The following is a 20599-nucleotide window of genomic DNA, read 5'->3' as shown; positions in this document are numbered from 1 at the left end:
TTATCATATGATTATTTTCCCCTAAGCATTAGCAAGGAAACCGCCCCTACCAACATGACCGCGTATGCGCGTCTGATAGCCTAGCCGAGTGACACGACCCGGAAATACATGTGCATGTACGGAAATACTCTCTTTGTACTTGCGCCACAGCGCCAGGAAACAACGGCCAATTCCGGAACTAACAGACTTTGCACTTTAACTTAACGTAACCGAAACGAATTACTTGACGAATTACATTGTCGAAACCTTGAAATCGGATCGGCTTTTCAGATGATAGAGGCATCTATGAATTGACAAAATCATGCCGTGGATTGTCGGATGGTTCCATAGTGTAGCGGTTATCACGTCTGCTTTACACGCAGAAGGTCCTGGGTTCGAGCCCCAGTGGAACCAGAATCGTTTTTACGTGTCGGCACGTATTTTTTGCAATCGGTACTCAGATGCCAGGGAAAACTACTGCCTGACCAATGCCCACAAAAGAACTATTACCTATTATGCATTACATTAATATTTGCAGAAAGCCCACATTCAATATCCAACGATTTGAGTGTACTGTATCGTCAAGCTTGTCTTGTTTTCAATTGCTCAAAATTGTCTAGGCTCCAAAATGGAGATGCCGGGGATTGAACCCGGGACCTCATACATGCGAAGCATGCGCTCTACCACTGAGCTACATCCCCACGCTTACGATTTTTATGGCAAACAAATAATGAGTTAACATCGGTGACGTCACGAACCGGTGATGTCATGCTACTGTTCATAGCTAATTTGTAAATCCCAGAAGTTTCGAAAATGCATCACAGTAACTGTAACCAGGTGGTTTTCTCAAAGTCACTTTTATTGTGTTTCAAAATGAAATGGAAATTATTTATTTACAAAAATTGTGGGAGAGACAGAAAGTTAGTGCTGGCTTTATGATGGTCATGTCACATGATCATGTAACGTGGCACATGTTACGTGACCATGTCAAAAGACCATTGTCACTTAACCAATGTCACGTCACCATGCTACATGACTAATGGCGAGTCACATAACCACTTTTACATGACCATGTTGCATGACCAGACCACATGACAATGTGATGTGCCATGAATGACATGACCATGTTACATGACAAATGTTTCGAGACCAACATCATATGACCTTGCGACGGGACCATGTCACGCGACCAATCTCTCACAACCAGTGTTCCACAAGTGCTATGGTCTTGTCTCATCACCAATATTGGCACATGACCACATCACATAACCACATATCATCAACATGCCATATGACTTGTCACCTGAACTTGTGACATGGTCATGGAAAATGCTCCTGCGATGTGTTCATGAAACATCGTCATGTGTCACGTGTGAGGCGTGTGACATGTGACAGGTGACCATATTACAGGACAGTGTTCCCCATCAGCGTCACGCTCGCGCTTCAGGCTGAACATTTTCGGGCTGTGGCCTGGGGAGGATCCAGCGGCAGCATTCCGACACACGCATGTTCTTGTCCACAGCGCAGCTGGTGCAGTAGACTATGCCCAGGGCCAACATCACCACCAGGAACACGCACAGCGGTACCAACAGCGCCACCAGCAGCCAGCTCTTGTCTTGTTTGCTCTTATCACGGCCACTTTCGTCTTCACCTTCTTGACCTCCGGCTGTGGGGTGTAGTCCTTCGCCGTCGCTTCGCCCCGCCTCGAGCGGACGCTCCGTCCGGTACCGCCTCGACGAAGGGTACCAGTCGTTCAGGCGCTCATTGGAGGCGGTCGTTAGCCACTGGACGTCAAAGTGTGGGCCAGCGTTGTGTGAGGCATCACGGTCCCAGTCCGATCCATGGGCCGGGTCGGTGGGGTCCGGGGTCAAAGTGGAGTATTCTTCATCGGCGGGTATCGGCCGACAGTTGAGTCCGTCAACCTGTAGTTCATAGCCGACGTCGCAGTAACACTGGTAGCTGCCTAAGTAGTTGAGACACTGCTGCTGGCAGGGCGACGCCCCCACGCACTCATCCACGTCCTGGCATGTGCCGTCTTCCGATAGCTGGTAACCGTAGCGGCAGGCGCAGGTGAAGGAGCCCTGGGTGTTCTGGCAGGCGCCCTCGCAGCTGCCCTCATCCTCGCACTCGTCCACATCCACGCACTCGCCCTCGTCGTCGGCCTGGTAGCCAGCGTGGCACGCGCAGTGGAAGGTTCCGGGCACGTTGACGCACGCCTGCGAGCACGGCTGCTGCTGACACTCGTCCACGTCAGAGCACCGACGTCCATCCGGGCCCATTTGGTACCCCGGGGGACACGTGCAGCGGACCCCTCGGGGCGTCTCCACGCAGTCGTGCTCGCAGCCCATGGCCACGCACGCTGCTTTGACGCTTGGCGGCTCGCTGGGCTGATCTGGAGAGGAAAGCTCTGGAAGGTCGGTGGGGGCTACCTGGTCCAGCTCGCAGTTGTAGCCATCCTCGGCAAGCGTGTAACCTTCCGAGCAGTAGCAGTAATAGTCTGAGTCGGTGTTTTGGCAGTGCTGCTGGCACCCGTGATCGCCGCTGCACAGGTCCTGGTCGGGCGGTGCCGCGCTAGCCCCGCACAGCGGCGCGTCCCGAGACCAGCCCACCGACCCGTCGTCTCTCTGTATGCACAGCACCGTCTGCTCGCCGGTAGCGCTGTCCGAGGTCCCGGCCGGACACGTGAGGGCGGCCACCGAGCCCAACGGCACGTGGCTCAGAAACTGGCTGGTCAGCTGAAAGGGCGTCGAGTAGAAGGTCAGGCCGTGCCCCTCATCCTCCACTGGTGGGCACATGCCCTTGGACGGGTACTGACACACGTAGCCGTCCAGCGCCAGGCCACAAGAGCCGTCCAACCACTTGAAGTTGTCGGAGTCGTCTGTGTTGAGGCGGGTCCCATCAGCCGTGCTCACAGTCATGGCCATGGCCACGCAGCGCGGTGCCGCGCACGTGCCCACCGCCTCCTCGCGCATCCAGTTGGTGAACTGGCCTTCCTGGTCACCTGCAGGGGGCGCAACAAACACCAAAAGGTCATGCCATTTGCACCCACGTTAATCTCGCCAAGGCCATAACTCAATGAATACATGGAAACCAATCCAGTCCAATAAAATATACTCTCATCTGTCATTTAACATCACCTAACTCAATCCACTCTAATCCAATTGAATCTACTCAAATGTTATCAAATCTAGAAGAACCTTCCCAGATTCCATCAGATTTGAGAATTTTACATTTAATTTAATCTGCGCCCTGCAATTTGCTGGCTACCAGGCCAGGGTGCACCGCAGACATCCTCGTGATGTTAGGTGGTTCGGTTGATGGATGATTGCATAATCTAATGTAATATAAAGATGGTGTTCAATTTATAGCCACTAGAGGTCACTAAAATGCAGCAAGTGTTGTGGACTTAGGTTTGTTACTTCAGGCGCTCACTTGCCATTTCTACTCCATTCTTTTAGGATTTGAGCAGAAATGCTCGTATAAATTTACATCTGCATTTCCATTTTGACGTTTCCGCTAAATATTTTCCGCAATTGTGTTTTTTCTGTTTTTAAATACAAATGATTGATTCCATAGACTCAATTTTGATAGGTTCATATGTGGCCAAGTAAGCCGACCCGACCTGACCCGGCCCAATTTACCGGTAACCCAGACGAATCCCCTCAGTGGGCGCGTGGTAGAGCACTGGCGCGGCGCGCGGTGTAAGCCGATCCAGAGGCGCAGACGCAGGCGGGCGCCGCGCGGCTCGGCCTCCGCCAGCAACTGGTGGACGTAGTCGGCTGTCTGGCGGTCGTGCATCGTGGCTAGGGTGCCGCCATGCACCCGGCAGCCGCGTCCCGCCTCTCGGAAGGTTCTCCGCTGCATGAAGACGGCCAGGCATCCGCGCGGGTGGCACAGTGCATCCTTCTCCCGCAGCTCAGCGCCCTCGGCGTCGGTGGGGGCGGCACCGGAGGCGGCTTGCGCCAGGTACAGCAGCAGCAGCCAGCTGGCGTGCGCCGTCTTCGAGGTGCACAGCGCGTAAAAGCGCTTCCAAAGGGGCCACATTGTCACTGCTGATGAAATGAAGAAAAAAGAAGATCCTTCTTCAAAGTAGACTAGTCAGTCTGTTGCAGACGCAGGACCGGACGTAGAGCTTCACTGCAGCCAAATGGGGTGTGGAGGACGTCCGTTTGTTTGTTTTGTTTGTTTTCCAAATCAGGTGAAGACTTCACGTATCGCTTCTGCTGAGAGTTTCACCAGCGACTGAAGGAGAAGATGCAGCTCTGAAAGTGGGGGCGTGTGTGTGTGTGTGTGTGTGTGGGGGGGGGGGGGTAGGAAGAGGAGGAGAAGAGAGGGGTTCATATGCGACGTCGAGGGGAAAAAAAGTTTTTTTTTTTAAAGAAATGCAGTAAAGCCAGGAGGACCTTCACTCAGTGTGCTGGCATTGGGGGGGGGGGGGGTTATGAAAACCATATGAACCCCCCCCCCCCAATCATTATACACACACATACATACACACACACACACGTACACACTGGAAAATCTTTATCATCTGTGTGTGTGCGTTTGCAAACGCGTGTGCGTGAGTTTTGTGTGTGTTGGACGGGGGTGCAGGAGAGGAAATAGGAAATGCCAGATGTGCATGAGGATGGTCTCAGGAGTAAATTTTGGGGTTACCTTCAAACTGGACCACCTGAGTGGAGTGTGTGTGCGTGCACGCGTGTGTGTGTGTGTGTGTGTGTGTGTGTGTGTGGAGGCGTTCAGTAGGACAACAGCAGCAGCAGCACAAGAGCAGAAGGAAGGAGAGAAGAAAACCTTCGGCTCCCGAAGAGCCTTCTGGTCTTGCTTCCCTCCCCCTCCTCGTCCTCGTCTTATCCCTCGCATGGGCTTCCCACTCTTTGTCCTCGTCATCACCTCCAGCTCAAAGCGCGCAGTCGCGTCAAGCGTCTGCTTTGACCATTAGCGCTGGTCCAGCAGGCGCTGGCCCTGCAGGACCTGCGCTGGCCCGGCCCCCTCAGACATTCCAGCGCCCGCGATGGATCTCGCAGAAATGCACCTCTGGATCTCCCTTTTCAAAGGTGAAGCCCAAGCCCCGCCCCCATACAGGAAGTTCAAGGTATGGGCTTATCTATGGGCAGGAAGTCTTGCCCCAAGTGCAGCAGACGTGTCATAAACGCCATGAACTTCTTTTGCTCATTTCACCCACGAGCGAGATCCTGAAATGAAACACACCTACTCCCAATCATACCTGAGATACCAATGAGTCACATGACAGGAAAATGGCGACCGCTATGACTTTCAGCTCAAGTTCGAAAGAAAGGAAAAAAAGAATTCATTTTATGCGAAGCGAGCAGCGCTCATGTTTGTTTTGGGTCGGAAAAGAATCTACCGACCCAACATGTGTGCATGCGTGAGCGCCAGCCAGATCAAACAATCGTTAACTCTTCCCAACCGCGGGTGTCCTATGTCACACACGAGCATGCGCGCAGACACGCACACACACTGATTGTATGCACACACACTGGAGCAATTAGCTGTGGCCTTGTGTGTGCGTATGCATTCCTGTTGAGGATGTGTGTGTGCGCAGGTTCGATTCCCTGCACCGGACCGAAAACGATGCAAGCCATGGCATGCATCCGCTTCCTGGACTATGGGGAGGAAATACCTTCTTAAAAAGTGACCCCTTCCACTTTGACCTTCCATCTAGCAAGAGTTGTGAAGTGGCGCACACACACACACACACAGACACGCAAACCGAGAGAGAGCAGAGCTCCAAGTTATGGAAAGTTTGAGAAATGAAGAAAGCAGAGAGCATGTGGAAAAGTAGGACAGCGTGGAAGCTGACATGGGAGTGAAGGGGTGAGAGAACGAGGGGGTGAGTGAACGAATGAGGGTGGGGGTGTTGGGTTTCGGGGATGGGGGGAGTCTAGAAGAAGACGGCGTCAGCGCTCGGGTGACAAACAGAAGCCGTAGAAAGCTGCTGACTTGGAAGAAATTAAAAGCATGGAAAGAGCTGACTGGAGAAGGAAGAACTTTTCTGCAAAGCCAAGCCAAGCACATGCGTGTGATCCACTTCAAATCAGCGAGGTCCATGGCTTCCCGTTAGGTGGGTTCAATTCGATTCAGTCAGGTCCAGTACCTCCAGTTAGTCAGGTCCAGTTAGATCCAGATTGCTTCAATTAGTTAGAATTAAGCCCAGTTCTTGTCAGTTCCAGTTAGGTCGCGTTACCGTAGATTTAATTGGGCCCAGCCCGATTCAATCAGGTCGAGCAAGTTCCAGTTCGGCTACGTCAGGTCCACTTATATCCCGTCGGGTGTCGTTAGTTCTATTTTGATGCATTTGGGTCTGGTTTCTATTTAGTCCTGCCAGCCACTGTTTTCATTTGGGAATGGTCAAGACCGGTGACTTCCAGTTGCTTCAGGTCCAGTCAGCTCATATTTGGTCTAGTCAAATCCGTTTATTCGATCAAGTCATTGCCAGTTGGATCCAGTCAAATCGAATCCTATCCACTTCGGCCAATCACGTCCACTTGGGTGGAGTTGAGCTTTTGTGTTTGTTGGCAGGCCCAGATGTGCAAGAAGTCATCATGGAGACCAGAGAGGGTCTTGCAAGATTAATGTTCACAGCGTTGTTTACAGTAAGAGTTCATGAGTCCTTTCTCGTTGACCCTTTCACCCGTCCTCCCTTGCCTCCTTTTCTGCCTTCGTCATCTTCTCAAGGCCTGGTGCTGACTTTGCTTCCATCTTTCCCTCAGGCATGTTGAGGATTCGCTTCTTGCTCTTGGCACTGCAAACTCTTCTTCTTGCTTTTGTCTTTCTGCGGTGTCTCACGCACGCAAACAACCACCACAAGTTAAAAAAAAAAAATCTGCACAGCGCCCCCTGCTGGTCTCTACTCGCTAACATTTAAATTCACCAAGCAAATAACTTGCCTGTGAGAGTTATTATAATAATTTATTATTTCAATACTAAAAAGTATTACAATCTTCGTGGAACAACCGTGGCTGCGCCCCCTGCTGGATGGTAAAATCATTTGGCTTGTCAAGTCAAATCAAGTCTCAAATAAAAAAACACTATAAAATAAATTTAAAAAAAAAAGACCAAAACAGTAAAATAATTCTTTTGACACTCATTAGGCTGTTTTTGTGAGTATGGACAATTTGGACAGCTACCACACACACACACACACACACACACACACACACACGCACACACACACACACACACACACACACACACACACACACACACAAACACACTGAGCAGAAGAAAACAATCTACACGACAATAAATAAATTTAAAAAAGTGCACGTCAATGTGGGCGTGTGCGTCACTGCAGGACACACTTCTCCTTATCGTTGTACTTCTGTCTCCTCATCGCCAGGCCGCGCTCCAGACGTTCATCCTCTTCCACCGCCCTACATCGCAAACAACACAAAGTCGCACACAGACAGACACAAAAATACCAAAAACGGCTCACACGCACCCTCGCTCTTTGGCGTCCAGGTTTCGGATGACATCATCACGCTGGTTGACCAGCGACACCAACTGTTGCAGGAGTCGCTGCTCGTGCTCTCGCTGGGCGTTTGACTTCTGCCAGTCTGCACACACACGAGTTGTCAGAAGGGTCACATGACACGAGCCGGATGAGGTGAGGCCGCTCGGCAGACCTTCTAAGGCCATGGTGACTCGCAGTTCTTGGTTCAGCAGCTGGAAGCGTCTCTCCAGGTCCTGCTCCTCTTGCCTGTCATCATCATCATCATCATCGTCATCATCATCATCATTTTGCTCGGCATGATCATGTGACCTACAGCAGCTCCAGGTGGTCCTGTCTCCGTATCAAGGCGTTCTTCTTGTTGACCAGCGTGAACCACTCCTGAATCAGCCGCTCCTCCTCAGCTCGGTCGCTTCCTGTCACATGACACGCCTTAGGTGGTGTCGAGTGAACGCAAGGGTGCGTTTGCGCTTGTGTGCGTGCACCACACCGCTCTCCATGAGGCTTCTGAGGCGTCGCTCCACCACCGTCGCCCTGCTGTCGACGTGTTTTTGCTCCGCCTCCAACGTCGCCATTTCGCTCAGCACATACTGACTCGTGTCCTGAAAACGCTGACCGAGGAGCCAGGGAAGAAGGAAGCGAGGATGGATAAAAAGGAAGCAAGGAGGGAAATGGGGAGGAAAGAAAGCCAGCAGGAAGGTCCAAAAATGAGCAAGCTGTGATTGTTGTAGACCTGCTGATGACATCATCACGTGTCTCCAAACAGGATGATCTGCTCACTTGACGGCGTCAAAGTTCAAAACTGAGAGACAAAAAAAAAAAAACTCACCGTCATCTTGTCGTCTTCTTTGGCAAGCTGGGACTCTGCGCACACACCGACACACGCGCACTCAAATCGATTGATTTTATATTGCGTGTGTGTGTGTGTGTGTGTGACTTGAGGTTCTAACCGTGTTCCTGTGTGCTTGCTGCAGACTCGATGAGGAGTTTGCCTTGATCCTGAACACATCATCACACAATCAGGCAAGAAGAGGAGAAGGAGGAGGAGGAGGAGGAGGAGGAGGAGGAGGCGTACGGCGCTCACCTTTGGAAGAGGAGGCGTGGCCTCTTCTGCAAGGAAACAAAGTGCAATGACTCATGAAGGTCTGGACCTTTAGATTGGAAGGACGACGATGGAATTGTTCAGACCAACCTTGAAGCGGCCTCCTGGCTCTCGGCGGGGGGACCGGCTCGGCGGCCCCTCCCTCGTGGGGGCGACTTGCGACACGCGTGAAGTGAGTGCGCAGCTGGCTGGCGTACGTCATCACCATGAGGCGGTCGGGAAGCGGAAGCGCCACCATGTCGGAGGGCTCCAGGAGGCGCGGCACCCCCACCGACTCCAAGGCGGCGAAGGCCTAGCGGCGAGGACGCAGAGCGAGTTAGGATGTTGATGCCGTGATGACATCATCAGCTCACCTTTTTGTTGTTGCTTTCCATTTGGTGAGCTTTCAACTGCTGAAAATCTCTGAAGGGACAAAAAGAGGATGCTGGCTGACACGCACGGACAGACGGATGGACGGACGGACGTGTCGTACATGAGCTCGGGGTGGAAGTGATGCAACAGGGCGCAGAAGGCCAGGCCGTCCCTCCAGGACGCGCTGAAGTCGTTGACCTGGACGCCCGCGTAGCCCGCCGTCACTTCCTGACACCAGCGCAGCAGCGACTGGCCAGTGGTCATCACGCCCTTGCAGGAGGCCGCACGTTAGCACATTAGCACGTTAGCCTTTGGCTGGCTGTCACGGCTGTTGCGGCTTTTACCTCGCCGCCGCCACCGTCGTCGTCGTCTTTTCCGTCGGCATCTTCTCTGATTGGCGGAACTTGTGAGGACGCGTTCCACTCTGAAGGCCTGATGAAGATGAAGAACAACATGGGGATCATACTCCTCATCCTCTCATACAGTTACTCAACGACGCGGACTTACGCGCATTCTTCCGACGAGCTCGGCCTTCGTTCTGCCTCCGTATCGCTGATCTCACCTGGGGCGGGAACCAGGAGCTTCTTGGCATTGGGGGGCGTGTACGATGACATCACCTGGATTCTATCCAATAAGAGACGCTCTTCCTCTTGCAAATGTTGCTCTTTGCTGACACGGTCCTTTGCATCGTCATGCTGGGAGACGACGGCGGACGAACCGCTTTGCCCCCCGTCGCCATTCGGTGTGACATCATCACCACCGTGACGACAGCCAGATGGTCTGCAGTGAAAAGACAAGGGTTGACAAGGTCATCAAATGCTCCGTTAGAGGCCGAGAAGGTCGCCAATTGTCATCCAGCTGTGTTGGTTCCAAATGAGGAGAGCAGAATGTTGCATGATCTCCCTCAACCTGCATGCCAGCGTTCATGCAGGGCAGACATCATGAAGGCCACGCAGGACGGCAGCGCCACGTGCAGGCAGGCCAGAGTCCAACCATCACACACACTCACACTCACCCTGCCACGCGGCCGCCCATGTAGAGCTCGGCCAACCATATGGAGCCCAGATCCTCGTGACCTGGCTCAAATTCAACCTCCTCCACGTCGGCACCAGCCTCCCCATGGACAACTGAGCCTAGACTTGGAGGACTAGGAAGGCCAGGGGGGCCAGGAGGACCAAGAGAACTGGGAGAAGCAGGAACATCAGAAGGACCAGGAGAGGCAAGACAACCAGGAAGACCAAGAGGACCGGGAAGAGGACCAGGATCAGCAGGATTTACCATCCCAGGCGATGCGAGTTGTGAGGTGACCTCCTCATCTCCATACTGCTCCTCCTCAGAGGCAATGTCATCAAGCTCCGCCTCCTTGAGAGGTGGTCCGATCTCCGATTGGCTGCGAGTGACTGCCTGGTGGTGTTGCCCTTTCTTCTCCTCAATGCGCTTCACTTTCTCTTGTCTCTTGTTCATTTGACGTTCTTGGCCTCCTTCCTTTTCTTCCTCTCTGCCTTCCTTTCTTTTCCCTTCTTCTCTCTTCTCTTGTTGCTCCTTTTCTTCCGTCTTGCCTTCCTGCTCCACCCTCCTTTCTTCTCCTTTCCTTTTCTGCTCTAGTTCCTCATTTATTTGCAACTTCTCCTTTCTTTGTTCTTCTCTCCTGCGCCTCTCCTCTCGTTCCTCCTCCTGCTCCTTTGCGGCCAGGCGTAGGCTCGCGACAAAAGTGAGCCGCTGCGCGTCTGCGGGGCCGGGCTCCGGTTCCGCGATCCCACCCGAGGACGCGACCCGGGTAGAACATTGTCGGTTCTGTTCGGCCACCGTCTCGCAACTGCTGGACAAAACAAAGGCGAGGGACAGCACGGGTTAGCCGGTCCCGTTGGGAACCACACGTAGGGTTGTGGAAGCCCGGTCACGTGACCCGCTTGCCGTCACATGACCTCATCATGTGCCATCAAGTTAGATGAGACAAACCTAACTATAGGATGCATAAAGAATTTGTTTTTTTCAAATCAAATGCAACCACACCAGGCCAGTAGTCACCTCTGTTCCACGCGTTCCTCCGCCAGCTCCTCAAATCTGGGCACCTGCACGGTTTCTCCCGGAAGTCTTGAAGTCTCTCGGTTCGCCTCCTCTTCTCTCGCTTGTTCAGCTTCTGACACAGCGGGAGCGATAGGAGGCGGGGCCTCGGCCACCATTGGTCTAACGGGACCATCGGTGCTTTCACTGTGGAAGACAAAAGGAGAGAACTGGAAGCAGAACTTGGCGGCCAGACTTCTTCTTGTGAGGACAGAAATAAAGAAATAAAGATGGCACTGGACGGACCCCTCTTCCCAGTCTGGAATTGCATGGAGAGCTCAGCTCAAGGCCAAACTCACCTCTGGTTGGCTGCTGGCGTCTCTTCTGATTGGCTGAGACTCGGGGTTTTAAGGCAATCAGTGTCCACGCGAGGGAGCCAGGGTGAACTAAACATCTCCTGCTTCACCGTCTCTTCTTTCTCATTCCTTGTTCTCCTCTCCTCCTTCAATCTCTCCATTTGCACCTTTGCCCTCCCCTCCTCTTGACGCTCCTCTTGTTCCACCTCTTTCCACCTCTTGTCTTCTTCCTCCCCCTCTATTTTCTTTCTCTCTTTCTCCTCCCTCAACCTCTGCACCTCCTTCGCTGCCATGACCCTCTGCTCCTCCTCTTCCCTCCTCTTTCTCTCCTCCTGTTTCTTTAGTTCCTCCTCCTTCCTCCTCTCCTCTTCCTCCCTTTTCATCCTCTCCATTCTTTCTTTTTCTTCTTTCAATCTCTGCATCTCCTTCTCTGCCTTGACCCTCTGCTCCTCCTCTTCCCTCCTCTTTCTCTCCTCCTGTTTCTTTAGTTCCTCCTCCTTCCTCCTCTCCTCTTCCTCCCTTTTCATCCTCTCCATTCTTTCTTTTTCTTCTTTCAATCTCTGCATCTCCTTCTCTGCCTTGACCCTCTGTTCCTCCTCTTCCCTCCTCTTTCTCTCCTCCTGTCTCTTTTGTTCCTCCTCCTTCCTCCTCTCCTCTTCCTCCCTTTTCATCCTCTCCATCCTTTCTTTTTCTTCTTTCAATCTCTGCATCTCCTTCTCCGCCTTGACCCTCTGTTCCTCCTCTTCCCTCCTCTTTTTCTCCTCCTGTTTTTGTTCCTCCTCCTTCCTCCTCTCCTCTTCCTCCCTTTTCATCCTCTCCATCCTTTCTTTTTCTTCTTTCAATCTCTGCATCTCCTTCTCCGCCTTGACCCTCTGTTCCTCCTCTTCCCGCCTCTTTCTCTCCTCCTCCCGCCTCTTTCTCTCCTCCTCCCGCCTCTTTCTCTCCTCCTCTCTCTTTTGTTCCTCCTCCTTCCTCCTCTGCTCTTCCTCCCTTTTCATCCTCTCCATCCTTTCTTTTTCTTCTTTCAATCTCTGCACCTCCTCCTCCGCCTTGACCCTCTGCTCCTCCTCTTCCCTCCTCTTTCTCTCCTCATCCTCCTGTCTCTTTTGTTCCTCCTCCTTCCTCCTCTCCTCTTCCTCCCTTTTCATCCTCTCCATCCTTTCTTTTTCTTCTTTCAATCTCTGCACCTCCTCCTCCGCCTTGACCCTCTGCTCCTCCTCTTCCCTCCTCTTTCTCTCCTCATCCTCCTGTCTCTTTTGTTCCTCCTGCTTCCGCCTCTCCTCTTCCTCCCTTTTCATCCTCTCCATCCTTTCTTTTTCTGCTTTCAATCTCTGCACCTCCTTCTCTGCCTTGACCCTCTGCTCCTCCTCTTCCCTCTTTCTCTCCTCATCCTCCTGTCTCTTTTGTTCCTCCTCCTTCCTCTTCTCCTTTTCCTCCATTTTTATCCTCGCCATCCTTTCATTTTCTTCTTTCAATCTCTGCATCTCCTTCTGAACTCTCCCCTCTTCCTCCCTCTTTCTCTCCTCATCCTGTCTCCTTTGTTCCTCCTTCCTCCCCTCCTCTTCCATCCTTTCTTTCTCCTCCCTCAACCTCTGCACCTCCTTCTCAGCTTTGACTCGCTGTTCCCGCTCTTCCCTCCTCTTTCCCTCCTCCTCCTTTTGTTTTTGTTCCTCCTCTTTCCTCTTCTCCTCTTCCTCCCTTTCTGCTCTCTCCGTCCTTTCACACTCCTCCCTCAATCTCTGCACCTGCCTCTCTTTCTCCTCTGCTTTTAGCTTTATCTCTTCCTCCTCCCTTTTTATCCTGTCTCTCTCTTCTCCTAATCTTTGTTGAGCCTCCTTTTCTTCCTCCACCTTCCTCTTTCTCTCCTCTTCTTTTGCTTCCTCCTCTCTCCTCCGCCTCTTGCTCCTCTCCTCATCCTGCTCTTGCTGTCGTAGGCGTTTCTTCTCCTCCTCCTCCCGTTCCAGCATCCGCCGTGTCTCCTCCTCCTTCATTCTCCTTTGCTCCTCCTCCTCTTCCAGCTTCATTCTCAAAAGTCTGGCCTGCTCCTCTTGGGCCTGCCGGAGTCTCTTCTCCTTTTCCGCTCTCCTCTCGGCCTCCTCCTCTCTCTTCCTCTTGCGCTCCTCCTCTTTGCGCAGCCTCTCTCGCTTCTCCTGGAGAAGTCTTTCCTCCTCGTGCCTCCTCCTCTCCTTCAACTTCCTCATCTCCTCCTGCTCCTCAAAGAGTCGGCTCTTCTCTTCCTCCAGCAGTCTCCTCTTCTCCTCCTCATGTTGCATCCGCTTCCTCTCCTTCTTCTTTTCTTCTTCCTCTTTCTTCTTCTCCTGGGCAGGGAACCTGTTGGAAGGCTCCTTCAACAGGAGGCTGCAGAGGGGAAAGAACATGGCTCATTTTTTTTCTCTTTGTTCCTTCCCTTAATTTCCTCTTTCCCGCACTTCCGTTGATCTTTTCTCTTTCCTCCTTCCCTTCCTCTCTTTTCCCCTCACCCCAAACTCACCCGCCCGAGTCCCACTCCGGAAAGCAGCCTCCTGATTGGCTCTCGCGCATCCCAGTGACGCTATCACGGGATGGCTCCCGTTCCGCCTCCACACAGCGTCCAAGGTTGTCGGCCTCCTCGTCGCCATGGCGACACTTCTGCTTGGGGGTGATAAAAGCCGCCAGAACGCTGGTGGAAGGCCGCTGGGGGGCGGAGCTCTCACAGCTGGCAAAGGGCCACGGAGGGGGCGGGGCTATGATCAGCTCTGATTGCGATTGGCCGGAACTGGGGGGAATAAAAAGCGGATATCGGGTTTGACCCGCACTCCTTTAGTTCAGCCAAATGGAGACATTCCAGGCGGGAGGAGGACTGCAGCAAAATGCCAATGAAACATCCAGTAGGGGGCGGACCAGCTCACAAACACTGTTAGCGTGACGTTAGCATGGGCGTTAGCATGGACATTAAGCACAGAGACAGGGTGGAGATCACACTCGGTGTGCGTGTGTGTGTGTGAGAGTGTGTGTGTTTTTGTGGCCCCACCTGGCCCTCAGTAGCTCCTCCGGGCTGTCCGTCTTGGAGTCCTGTACTGTGATTGGTCGCTCAGATGCCGTGATGTCATGAGCAGCCGTGGCACTTTGGCTTGCGCTTGACGTCGTCTCCGTGGCAACCACTTTTTGGGAGGCCGTACCTGTGGCAAGAGGGGGGAAGGCCGGCAGCAGGGAGGAACCAAGGGCGTCCAGGTCCGGACGACTCAACAGCGGGACGGGAGGAGGGGCAGAGGGCAGCACTAAGGGGGGGAAATAAACAGTTTGTAAACATTTGCAAAGATATGCAAATGATTTGTATAAATAATAATATTGCCATCACTTGCAAGTGAGGGAGGAAAATGAAAAGGAGCAGGGGAATTAACAGGAGGTATGAGAAGGTGGAGGAAGAGGAGGAGGATAAGGAGGCATGCTTGGTGGACTTTTTAGGCACTATCTCAGTCCGAAGAGGCAAAGTAAGTAAGGGCAGATGTTTGTGAGTGTGAGAAGGCCAGCCTTCAGGCTACCTTTTGCCTGGAAGATGGCAGGCAGTCGTGGCGGAGGCGGAGCCATGAGGGTGTTGGATGGACCGCCCCCTTGGATGACTGATGGATGAATGATGGATGGATGAGTGATCAGGAAAAAGAAAGAAAGGGAAGATGGAAAAATAAGCATCAAGAGTTTCCTGAGACATCCAACGTTTCGCTCATTCAACACGCTGAGGAATAACGTGGCGTGCACAGGAACAGTCAGAGGAACAGTTTGACAAATAGTCAGAGGAAGTCAAACTATTTCACAGTGAGAAGGACAGTCACAAGAAGAGAAGTATTCACAGGAACAGGCAGAGGAACAGTTAAATGATTGTTAGAGTGGAGATCGGTCACAGGAACCGGAAGTGGGACAGTTAGAGGAACATGTGACAGTAAAAAGCTACCTGGCACACCTACCTGTGGTTTCAGGAGGCGGCGGGGCGGGGCGATTGGGACGCGTAAGAGAGCGCGGCGCGGCTGCGTCCCCCGGGGGAAAGAAAGAGGCGGGCCGTGAGTTCAAGGAAACAGGAATAGGCGGCGTTTAGATGCTTCCTTTACCTGCCGCGCTGTTGGCGGACTTGCCGTCGCCGTCATCGTCGCTTTCGTTGAAGTCGTCCATGTTGGCCACGTCGGGTTTGACGCTCATCAGGCTGGCGAGGCTCTGCATGTCTTCGTCACTAAACGCGAGCCAGCGTTAGCATAACGTAGCTGCAGTTGGCTAAAGCTAACTGCATATCTACTCACGTGGCTTTTCCCTCACGCACGAAAATACAGGACAGCGACAGCTTAAGCTCCGCCTCCACCACTTTGACCGACAGCGGCTTGAGCGGCAACCTGATGTCCGTCTGCGTCGGCGTCAGGCTGGCATAATTCTTCAAGTTGACCGCAGCAGACGCCAGAACCTTACGGTGACCTTTGCACTCCTGTTGGATCACACGCTACAATCAGAGCAAGGAACCAAAGCAGGAACCACTCGCCCTATGCAGAGAACTCACACCCTCAATGACGAAGGTCCACTCCTTGTCCTCAAAAACATCAGCACCCGCTTCCTGCAGACACAACACAAGGCATCACAATCTGAAAAGCAACAAAATCTTTGGAGCCTGCTAGCTACCTTGAAGAGGGTCACAGAGATGTCCACATTCTCCGGGACGGGCCACAGAACCATCCCTCTGTACGGGTTCTTGATTCCAGGCTGCCAGCTGTGCAGCTACACACACACACACACACAAAGGTTGGTCTTTCTGAAATTGTGACTAATCCTGACACATTTCCTGCTACGTGTGCCGAGTTGTTCCACCTTGGAGCACATCCGGCGATTTCTCCTGGTCCAAACCACACGCAATTTGTCTGGTTGCCTGCAAACACACACATACACACACATGGTTTGAGTGTGTATAATAGACATATGTTGTGTGTACACTTTCCAGAAGCGTTTTAAGGCACCAACTCATGAGGGTCATGTGGACACTTGGCATTTGTGTATTGTCCGCCAGTGAAAGAGGAAGTTGCGCCGCAATCATCTGACCCACAAGCACAACTGTTGTCAGGAAGGGAAGTTACAACAATATACTGCGCACAAGTAGATTGTAGAAGGTTCGCTAAACGTTGGCGTGGTCGCATTCCAAAAGTGATTCTTATGCTGCTCACGGGCGTGTTGTTTATTAACTTGCACGCAAAAGGTGTTGAATATTGAAGACTCTTGGTTGACTTCAAAGTTCATGACTCAATTCAGTTCCTGCTACATATCAGATGACTTGTAATTTTTGTTGTCATTTTAAGAGTAACATGTGCTAGAGAATATTTGAATGAATTGAATTGCTTTCAAGTTTTAGAAATAATCTTTGACCTTTGTCTTTTATGGCGAGTTTTCTGCATTGTATCGGCCGCAAGAAAAAAAGAGATCACCGCATTGACAGCTGACGCGGACACACGCATGCGCGCGACCCTCGCCGAAGTCATCCCCGGAGGTGCCAAAAAACCGCACACAGTATCTTAAAGATCTGTGTCCGTCCACTCACCATTTGTCTTTGCATTCGAGCAGCAACTCTTGGTAGGAAGCAACAAATTGAAACTTGGAAGCTTTCTTGCCCACACGCTGAAGTCTCTTCCATACTGACGTCATCGTGGACAACACGTCTGCGTGGTTCCAAGCGTCTGTAAAGTTCTTCTGTTAGCGCGCACACGCGCCGGTGCGATAGACTCGCTTCACTCTTCCTCAAGTCCCACAAAGGTTAGGCGAGGCGCGTGCCCGGGTTCTTTTTTTTTTTTTTGCAATTGGCTTGGACTTTCAGACGCACGCACCCTCACACACACAAAGCGCCGTCAAGTGCCTTAATCTCCACGTCCATGCCAGACTTTGATCCTGACACACGCTCTTCTGCCATGCGCGGGCACGCCTGAAGGCGACTTTTGGAGTTTCCAAGCTGACTCAAGTAGGGATGCGCGGTCACGCGGGGTGTCAGCAGGGGGGGCTATTTTTAGGATGATTGACAGGAACAGCGGCGTAGAAGGGTGGGGCGTGACTTGGGAGTTCCGACAGCAATTTTTTTTTTTTGCCACGTCACTCAAACTTCTAAGACACTAGAAACGCTCCACACTACCTAATGCAATCCCACGAACTACCAACAGGGGGAACTATAAGACGGCTTTCCTGCAACAATCAACCAGGTCATTTGGCCGTCAACTGGAGGCGTTTTCAACTGATTTTGTCCAAGGGACCACCATTATAAGCAAGAAGAAACTCTGGGACCACTGCTTTGGCGGAATATTATTTTATTCTACACCAAAAGAGGATAGACCTATACGAGCTATTTATTTGCATCTGTATGGGAATCTCAGCTATATTTGACATAATTTGGATGGGTAAATTATTCTCAAAATTAGTTGGAAAATAAATCAAGTCTGAATAATAAATCTATTTTATTTTTCAAAATGTTACAATTATTTCCAATTTCGCGGACCACCTGCAATATCACCACAGGCCACTAGAGAGCGCGGACCACCGGTTGACAATCACTGATAAACAGCAAAGCATATCACACCAAATTCACAACCTATATATTTTCTTTTAAAGGGCGTCTATACAAAATATAATATGTAGGTTTTGGATATAGCTGTCAGGGAAATGTAGCCTCGACTAGATTATATTACTGTTAGGGAAAGACCAATTTACTTTTTATGCTTATTGTTGAAGCTTGTGGTGTTCTTTTCATTGTAACTTGATAAATCCAGGTCACAAAGATGCAAAGTAAGGACTGGAAAGTTAAACCCTCCAATTTTGCAGTCCGAGATAAGGAGGGGGGGGGGGGTTGATTTACATCACTAACACTTAATATTTAATGTACTGCAACACAATGAGCAAAAATATTTTAAAAGGTGATAGAATGACAAGATTGTGCATGTTTGGACTAAATTAAGGCTCCTAAATTAAGCAGTACCAACTTTAGTAACAACTTTGAAATAATATAATAAAAAAGACACGAACAGATCAATTCTGCAACTTTTACTAAATCATACTTCTACATAAAAATCACACTGTCTGCTTCGCGCTCAATTTTTTTTATACTGGGTTTGTGGGTGTTATGTGGTTTTGCCATTTCCGCTAGAACTAGTCGGTAAATTAGTAGCGATGATAGACTTAATGCCATTTTTATTTTATTTTTTTTGTGCATCTTTTCCCCGCTTAAATGTCAGAGAAAAGAAATCGAAATGTTACCATCAGACAAGTAATTATAAAATTGAGTTTTTAAATGGCGACTGATTTTATTTAATACGGGAAACTATTCAAAGCTTTTTTGCTTCAATGGTCCTTTCAGAATTGCTTTTATTAAGCAACACAGGACTTTTGAAAGTCACAGCATTAAAACATTACTTTCTTTTTAAAGCCATTAAGTGCATCGTTGACCCAAATTTGCTTCAGGTTGAGATCACAACGTAATGGCTAAGAATTTTCTGGTAAATTCATCAATCACAGCTCAGTGGCCCAGTAGTAGAGTGTCCGCCCTGAGACTGGAAGGTTGTGGGTTCAAACCCCGGCCGGGTCATACCAAAGACTATAAAAATGGGACCCATTGCCTCCCTGCTTGGCACTCAGCATTAAGGGTTGGAATTGGGGGGTTAGATCACCAAATGATTCCCGAGCGCGGCACCGCTGCTGCTCACTGCTCCCCTCTCCCCCAGGGGATGGATCAAAATCACATGGGGATGGGTTAAATGCAGAGGACAAATTTCACCACACCCAGATGTGTGTGTGACGATGATCATTGGGACTTTAAATGGGGACTTTAAATCATCCAGGGCCTGAAGTAGCAAAGCAGCCTCAGACAATCACACTCCAAATTTGACTTTGTAATAATTCCCAGACAAATGGAGATCATTCACTTTATTTTCTATTTGTTCGTGAAGTTTCTAGGCACATAAATTTATCTCTGATGAAATTTTTCTCTTGACCTTTATTACCAGCGCCCGTTTAGCTTCATGTGAGCAAAGTGCTTCCTTGTGAGCAAAAGCGAGAACTGAGCTGCATGCTGCAAGACTTCCTCGACCGCACGCCTTGTCAAACAGGAAAGCCGACGGCAGCGACTGCCAGGCGCAGCTGAGCGTGGCCTTCTTTTCGAGCACACCGCGGGCGGCCTACTTGCTCGTTGCAACTGTCGCTTTTGCCCTTATTTGGATATGTTAGCAACGTACCGAGCTGCAAAAGAAAAGGTCTTGTTTGAAGCTAACTTATGAGGCATCTCAGATGACCAACGTTGAACACTTTCATCATCGGAGAGATGTGAAAGAAAAAGGAAACGAGGGTGTCATTTCTAAAGAGGCTAGACAGTATTGATAGAAGACCACGCTGTGTTTCATGAAGACTTCCTCTATTGAGCGCACAAGCAGATGCTCATGAGGATTTCACTTCCTTTTACAACGAATGCCAACTTCAGGGGACACGTGTGAATTGAATACGAAATGTCCGCTCGAGTGAGCACAAGGGACGGACGGAGGGGAGGGGAGCTTGCTGCCTGTCCAGATAAGGTCTATCACTAGAAGCAGTTAAGGCTCCTCAGGAAAGGCCCAGGCTTCATGCAACTCTTTAGGATCACTTCCTTACTGGTGCACTCGTGCAAAGACATGTAAGATGTTCTCACACCTAGTTGTGTTAAATAGTAACAACAAAAAGTGAATTGAGATTGGTGGGAAAGGGGATCCGCACTTGTTTTGTGTTGCCAGCATTTCCCCTAAGGTGTTGGGACATGCTCGTCATGACACCTACTAGAAGCGGAAATTTACCCAAAGCAAATTGCGCTCTCGTTTTACTCACTTGGTATGAAAGTAGATGTCAAGATGAGTGAAGAAGGGGGGAGGAAAAAAAAAAAACAGACTTAAATACTGAAGCAAAGGCAAAAGGACCAAATGTAAATTTAATTTGTAATTCGAGTGAGAAATTAAGACACCAGCCCTGTTTGTTAACAAAAAACTGCACAGAAAAAAATATTTTCTCCTTTTTGTCCTGACTTTTATTGTATCGGCTTTTACGCTAGCAGATCGACTAACCTTTTGAATATGTAACCAAAAATACTTGACTAGCTAATAATAACAAATATAAAGTGTCATACTTATATGCGTATTTTCAGATGAGACTATTTTTTCAGTATGTGGGGTTTGCGACCTAATTTCTCTAGTACCACTCGAGTACCTTGAACACGATAATGCCAATGCACGTTAAGTACACTGGCAAAGTCTAAAATTGAATAAATCTGCCTTTTCAAAGATGAAAAAATTTAATAAGATAAAAGAAAGAGATAAAAACAATCTCTTG

General features: G+C 50.4%; 2 protein-coding genes and 2 non-coding genes across 9 annotated transcripts; 1 reads left to right on the top strand and 3 right to left on the bottom strand.

Moving 5' to 3' along the window:
• The first annotated feature begins 320 nt into the window (after positions 1 to 320).
• trnav-uac (transfer RNA valine (anticodon UAC)) lies at positions 321 to 393 on the top strand. The gene has a single exon. It is a non-coding gene; the product is annotated as a tRNA-Val (tRNA).
• Positions 394 to 608: 215 nt separating this feature from the next.
• Positions 609 to 680, bottom strand: trnaa-cgc (transfer RNA alanine (anticodon CGC)). Its single transcript has one exon. It is a non-coding gene; the product is annotated as a tRNA-Ala (tRNA).
• A 137-nt stretch (positions 681 to 817) lies between these two features.
• LOC125981953 (complement component C1q receptor) lies at positions 818 to 4277 on the bottom strand. The gene is made up of 2 exons (XM_049742049.2): positions 3621 to 4277; positions 818 to 2980 (listed from the first exon to the last, which is right to left on the bottom strand). Exons 1-2 carry the CDS (start codon positions 4021 to 4023, stop codon positions 1410 to 1412), a joined length of 1974 nt encoding a protein of 657 aa, XP_049598006.1. The 5' UTR covers positions 4024 to 4277; the 3' UTR covers positions 818 to 1409.
• Positions 4278 to 6893: 2616 nt separating this feature from the next.
• On the bottom strand, positions 6894 to 17266 carry LOC125982480 (trichohyalin). Of its 6 annotated transcripts, none has more exons than XM_049743065.2 (26): positions 16812 to 17266; positions 16091 to 16148; positions 15905 to 16000; positions 15786 to 15839; positions 15535 to 15713; positions 15349 to 15467; positions 15208 to 15267; positions 14788 to 14865; positions 14277 to 14523; positions 13758 to 14021; positions 11270 to 13624; positions 10935 to 11117; positions 9922 to 10725; positions 9414 to 9686; positions 9251 to 9338; positions 9028 to 9176; positions 8909 to 8957; positions 8646 to 8847; positions 8538 to 8563; positions 8404 to 8452; positions 8283 to 8317; positions 7944 to 8055; positions 7770 to 7869; positions 7629 to 7702; positions 7445 to 7559; positions 6894 to 7376 (listed from the first exon to the last, which is right to left on the bottom strand). In XM_049743065.2, the coding sequence occupies exons 1-26, from the start codon at positions 16913 to 16915 to the stop codon at positions 7289 to 7291; spliced, it is 5961 nt and encodes a 1986-aa protein (XP_049599022.1). In that variant the 5' UTR covers positions 16916 to 17266; the 3' UTR covers positions 6894 to 7288. The 6 variants fall into 6 exon arrangements, with proteins under 6 accessions (XP_049599022.1, XP_068509181.1, XP_068509182.1 ...); XM_068653080.1 differs by having other exon boundaries at positions 9922 to 10722; XM_068653081.1 differs by having other exon boundaries at positions 14788 to 14856.
• Between the last annotated feature and the right edge of the window lie 3333 nt (positions 17267 to 20599).

Source organism: Syngnathus scovelli, chromosome 15 (genome assembly GCF_024217435.2).
Source record: "Syngnathus scovelli strain Florida chromosome 15, RoL_Ssco_1.2, whole genome shotgun sequence".
NCBI lineage: Eukaryota > Metazoa > Chordata > Actinopteri > Syngnathiformes > Syngnathidae > Syngnathus > Syngnathus scovelli.
Note: the sequence above shows the minus strand (reverse complement) of the source record. Positions and strands in the feature narration are given on the sequence as shown.

Bases quoted from the DNA above. Each gene is read 5' to 3' on its own strand.
- LOC125981953 (XM_049742049.2), bottom strand. From the start codon at position 4,023: ATGTGGCCCCTTTGGAAGCGCTTTTACGCGCTGTGCACCTCGAAGACG. The intron at 2,981-3,620 runs GTAAATTGGGCC...CGCCCCCTGCAG, and splicing joins GGGATTCGTCTGGGTTACCG to GTGACCAGGAAGGCCAGTTC.
- LOC125982480 (XM_049743065.2), bottom strand. From the start codon at position 16,915: ATGACGTCAGTATGGAAGAGACTTCAGCGTGTGGGCAAGAAAGCTTCC. The intron at 8,958-9,027 runs GTACGACACGTC...TTGTCCCTTCAG, and splicing joins CACTTCCACCCCGAGCTCAT to AGATTTTCAGCAGTTGAAAG. The intron at 7,560-7,628 runs GTCTGCCGAGCG...GTGTGTGTGCAG, and splicing joins AGTCACCATGGCCTTAGAAG to ACTGGCAGAAGTCAAACGCC.